Here is a 5114-nt window from a genome sequence, read left to right on the forward strand (position 1 = left end):
TTTTTATTTTCCGAAAAGCCCCTAGAAAAAGTAGGCGGTAATAATGGGAGGAAAATGGCGAACAGCTATTAGTTGCAGAGGGGGGAGGTGGGAGGAGGGGGTACCTGGGATTGGAGGGGTACCTGGGATTGGAGGGGTACCTGGGATTGATGAGGCATTTTGACCAATGAGAGTTTGTCGAGCAAATGACCGGGCTCCAGTTAAGAGGAGTTAGAGGAGGAACTGCCAGTCCACTGAGAAAGAGACCCTCAGAAATAAACAGAGTCAAGCAAGAGAAATAAACACACCAATCAGAACAACAAGCCGAGATGCAGCGAGAACGTTCACTCCACACCAGGAAGATCTTATAAGACCGTTCTTCAGATTTGCTTAAAATCACGTCTACATATTGCTGAAGAAAATGTAAAGGGACCTTTCCGCTTCTTTTCATGGGAATCTGAGTTGCAAGTTTACTACGTGAACGAAATATATCTATATATATCTATATATATATATATATATAGATATATCTATATATAAGTGCTTAGCAGGAGAGGTTGTTTTGCATCTAGCTGATTCGCTTTGAACTTCACTTGATGTGTTGCTTTTAACATTCGGAAGGCGATTCGATTTTGCAAAACTGCTGATCGATATTTTTGGTTAGATTTTGAAGTTTAAGAGCGGCGTTTTAAGATACTTACTGTAGTACACAAATACCAATTTGATTATTTACCGTGAAGATCCAAAGCACAGCCCACTGCCCGAGGAATCATGTTGCTGGACGCTGGTCACCAGTTCTCCGGCTTAGGAGTTGGCACTTTTGCCAGACATCACTCAGCAAGCGAAATGCAAGACAGAGACATGAGTTTAGCACAAAGTAGCTTTGTTGATTCTCCGCACATGGGGGCTTTTAAACTTAACCACGATCTTTCTCCAGGACAGAGTTCGGCTTTCACTTCTCAGGGTCCGAGTTACCCCGCGGCGGCTTTGGGTGCTCATGCAGCTCATGTCACCTCGTACGCGAGTTCGCCTTTTAACTCTACCAGGGAGTTTCTCTTTCGCAGCCGCGGCTTCGGCGAGTCATCCCCGGCGAGCAGCCAGCACTCAATCTTCGGCACCACAGCTGGCTCTCTCCATCACTCCCATGCGGACACTCAAGGCCACATATTGTTTCCTGGGATCCATGATCAACACGGGTCTCACGGCTCTCCAAATGTCCTGAGCGGACAAATGCGCCTAGGACTACCGGGGGATGTTTTTGGACGCTCGGATCAATATCACCAGGTTTCCAGTCCCAGGACCGATCCCTATTCTGCAGCCCAACTCCACAACCAGTACGGCTCTATGAATATGAACATGGGCATGAATATGGCAGGTCATCACCATCACCCGGGTGCATTTTTTAGGTACATGAGACAGCAGTGTATCAAGCAAGAGCTGATTTGCAAGTGGATCGACCCGGAACAGCTAAGCAACCCCAAGAAGAGTTGCAATAAAACTTTCAGCACCATGCACGAGCTCGTCACCCACGTTTCAGTGGAACATGTTGGGGGACCCGAGCAGAGCAACCACATATGTTTTTGGGAAGAATGTCCCAGAGAAAGCAAACCTTTCAAAGCTAAATATAAACTGGTCAACCACATTCGTGTCCACACCGGGGAGAAGCCTTTCCCTTGTCCCTTCCCTGGATGTGGCAAGGTTTTCGCCCGGTCGGAAAACTTGAAAATACACAAACGAACCCATACAGGTAATTTTCACTATATATATATATATATATATATATATATATATATATATATATATATATATATATATATATATATATATATATATATATATTTTTTTTTAATTTAATTTAAATGTAAAAAATTTAACCAATGTAAATAATGTACAAATTATGGGCGTTAAATCCCAATGACTTTAGGGTTACGTACAAAAGATTGTAACATATGAATGGCTTACATAATGAAAAAAGTATTCTTTTTCAGTAAGTCATGTTATGTTATACGGCGCCATCAATCTATTTCATTTAAAATTAAATTGTAAAGTAGTTATATCTGTAAAGAAAAAGAGAAAACATACAGACACGTATATTGTATTAGGGTCGTGTTTAAATATATGACGATGCGCTTTTGACGTGTAAGTGTTTGGCATACTGTTGTAAAAATGTAACGGATGCCAAGTAAGGATCATGACTAGCCCAGTCTTGTAAAAATGTGCAATGTTTTGCAACAGTTTGTTAAATTATGTAACAGTCTGTAGAGGGTTTGTGGTTCATAAACTTTCAAACGGGTCAAAGGCAATGTAACGGTTGTGGTTGATGGGGGATGGCGTGAGATGAACATCAATAAAACCATCACACTCCCTTCATTATTTATCATAAACATATTTATTCTCAAAACGGTTATTATGATATTTAATTTACATAATTTTATTTTAAGGCTAGAAAGAATTGGATTTAAATGAAACCCTAAATGTGTAAATTTCTCGCACTATACAGAAACTGAAAGTCTTTTGTTTTCTGACACATTAGATTTGTAGGTGCCAGACTACCATTAACAAGATTTAAATTGGACAAATGTATTTACTCAATTAAATTGTACAGTTCGGCAAGATGACTTTAAAATATTGCAGGTGCAAATGGCATTTTAACGTTTCTTGCCAAGCTGCTATATGAGATACAACAGTTATTGGTTCTCCAGTAAATTGTATTTTAGCTATTGCCTTTTTAGTTCTAAAAATATTACGTTCAAAAATCTGAAGACACCTGCATATATTTAAAAAAAAATGTTTATGGATTTGACCCCTGTGTAAAATTCAAACCCAGCGAAATTGGAATATTAACTGTGAACGTGTTTTTTTTTTTTTATATTTTCTTTTAAATGTGATGGAGCATTGTTATGAAAAACAAGTCTAGAGATGACCTATTGTTCGTTTGAATTACCACTTCTTGGCTTATTAGCAAAACATTGAGTAATAAAGACGGTTAATGGCTTTACATTAAAAGGTTTTGCATCTAAAAAAAAAAGATCGCATCTGCACTTTCAGAGACATTTACAGTCTTTGGCTTAAAACCATTAAGTACAAATGAAAAGCAAAACCTTTATCGAAATTGGTAGTTGTCTGAAGCGGTGATTAAATTGCACTGGCATTACAATAATATTGGACCACTTCCAAATTGCAATAACAGAGCGTGGTATCTCGGACCTGTCACCAGTGAACAGCTCTAATGCGTTTTATGATGTTATCAATGATTGCGTGTTATGATTTGTTTTTATTTCTAAACTTTTTTTTTTTTTTCGTGGTGTAGGTGAAAAACCATTCCAGTGTGAATTTGAAGGCTGTGACAGGCGCTTTGCAAACAGCAGTGACCGGAAGAAGCACATGCATGTCCATACTTCAGATAAACCGTATCTCTGCAAAATGTGTGACAAGTCCTACACTCACCCCAGCTCTCTGAGAAAACACATGAAGGTAAAAATTGGTCATCCAATCATCCAGACTATTTTGGAATTTTTAATTTTTTTTAATAACTTTTAAAAACAAATTATATGCTTTAGGAACTATTATACTTGTATATTCACCCGAACCAAAAATATTGGGTGTGGTGTATTTTAAACACAACAGCTGTGTTTTTTTGTTAAATGGAAGTATATTAACAATATTAATAATTATATATATTTTTTTCTTGTAGGTTCATGAAACGTCCACTCAAAGCTCCGACTCGTCTCCTGCAGCTAGTTCTGGATACGAATCATCCACACCCCCAGGCCTGGTCTCCCCATCCACTGAAACCCAAAGCAACACGAATCTGTCGCCAGCATCAGCAGCACACAGTAACAATTGTCACAACAGGGTTTCTTCCAATTTCAGTGAATGGTACGTCTAAGGATCATCTTCACAACAGAGAACCATTCGCCAGAACTCAAGAACATATATATATATTGATCTGTATAAAGAAGAAGAAAATAAATATTGGACGCGTCAACACAATGCAACAGAAAGAGCGACAGAAGAGTTGTATTTATGAATTCATAAAAAAAAAAAAATCAACTGACGGGACTTTCTGATACAGACTTTCTCTCTCCCGTATGGTTAATGAACTTTGTCAATTTTGGTGTATAGATGTTCCTTCCACGGTAGCTATTATTTGTCAAACTGGACTTTTTAACCTAGTGCACATAACTTAAAATAAAATGTTTCTTTTGTACTATGATGTTAAATATTGTGATCCAATGTTAAGGTAACTTAATTGTAAACAATACAACTATAAACTGGACACTGTGCCAAAGTTAACAATTTTGAGTCAGACACAATATTTGCTTGTGAATGTATATTTTCGTTAGCTGGGTTTAACTAGTGATGTTTTGTGCTTTGCAAGTTGGATTTGTGAAATACTATTTGGAAGATTGTGAGGAAAATAAACGTCGTGTCGTTAAATTTTCTGTACACCCTTCCTTTTGTAAATATCCATTGCCATATTTATCCATTTGTAATTAAAGTATGGTATTTACTTGATACAGATGAAACAATATTTATAAAGAATGTTTCCTATAAATATGTACAATTGTGGGCTAAACACGAACTGTTACTTTTTTTTTTTTTAATTTTTTCAAGGTCCAAAACGTGTTTCTCCATTTTTTGTGATAAGTTCCAAGAGTTTTACTGCATACAGAAATATAATAAAATGTGTTGCAAGTGTTTAATTAATTTCTGCTTCTTATTATTTGCTAGTTTAGAAACATATTGCTTTTTCGGACTTTTTATCTCATTCACACATGTTTTATCTTCCATTAACAAAGAGACGTCCTTTTTTTATATAAAATGTAATTTGCATAAAACAAACGTCGATAAACGTATATAATATATATATATATATTATATATATTTATAGATATATATATATATATATATATATATATATATATACCATGGTCTGATATGCATTAACGTTCAATTTAAAATTTCTTAGATTACAACTGTTTTACATAAAAATATAAATTAACGGTATATTGTTTTACGTTGAATGCCATATCGACCGATAGCTGCTATTGAATGCAAACCTTTAAATAAATAAATATAGACAACGTCTGTAACTAACTTATTTAGTACTGAAATCTATTTGTGTTGTTTTG

General features: G+C 36.1%; 1 protein-coding gene across 1 annotated transcript; it reads left to right on the forward strand.

The window, feature by feature from the left end:
- The first annotated feature begins 215 nt into the window (after positions 1-215).
- On the forward strand, positions 216-4685 carry LOC121320694 (zinc finger protein ZIC 2-like). The gene is made up of 3 exons (XM_041259263.1): positions 216-1726; positions 3290-3453; positions 3674-4685. Exons 1-3 carry the CDS (start codon positions 751-753, stop codon positions 3866-3868), a joined length of 1335 nt encoding a protein of 444 aa, XP_041115197.1. The 5' UTR covers positions 216-750; the 3' UTR covers positions 3869-4685.
- Positions 4686-5114: the final 429 nt, after the last annotated feature.

Source organism: Polyodon spathula, chromosome 9 (assembly GCF_017654505.1).
Source record: "Polyodon spathula isolate WHYD16114869_AA chromosome 9, ASM1765450v1, whole genome shotgun sequence".
NCBI lineage: Eukaryota > Metazoa > Chordata > Actinopteri > Acipenseriformes > Polyodontidae > Polyodon > Polyodon spathula.

Excerpts from the sequence above, each read along its gene's own strand:
- LOC121320694 (XM_041259263.1), top strand. The coding sequence starts at position 751 with ATGTTGCTGGACGCTGGTCACCAGTTCTCCGGCTTAGGAGTTGGCACT. Across the intron at positions 1,727-3,289 it reads ACACAAACGAACCCATACAG|GTGAAAAACCATTCCAGTGT; the intron begins GTAATTTTCACT and ends TTCGTGGTGTAG. Across the intron at positions 3,454-3,673 it reads CTCTGAGAAAACACATGAAG|GTTCATGAAACGTCCACTCA; the intron begins GTAAAAATTGGT and ends TTTTTCTTGTAG.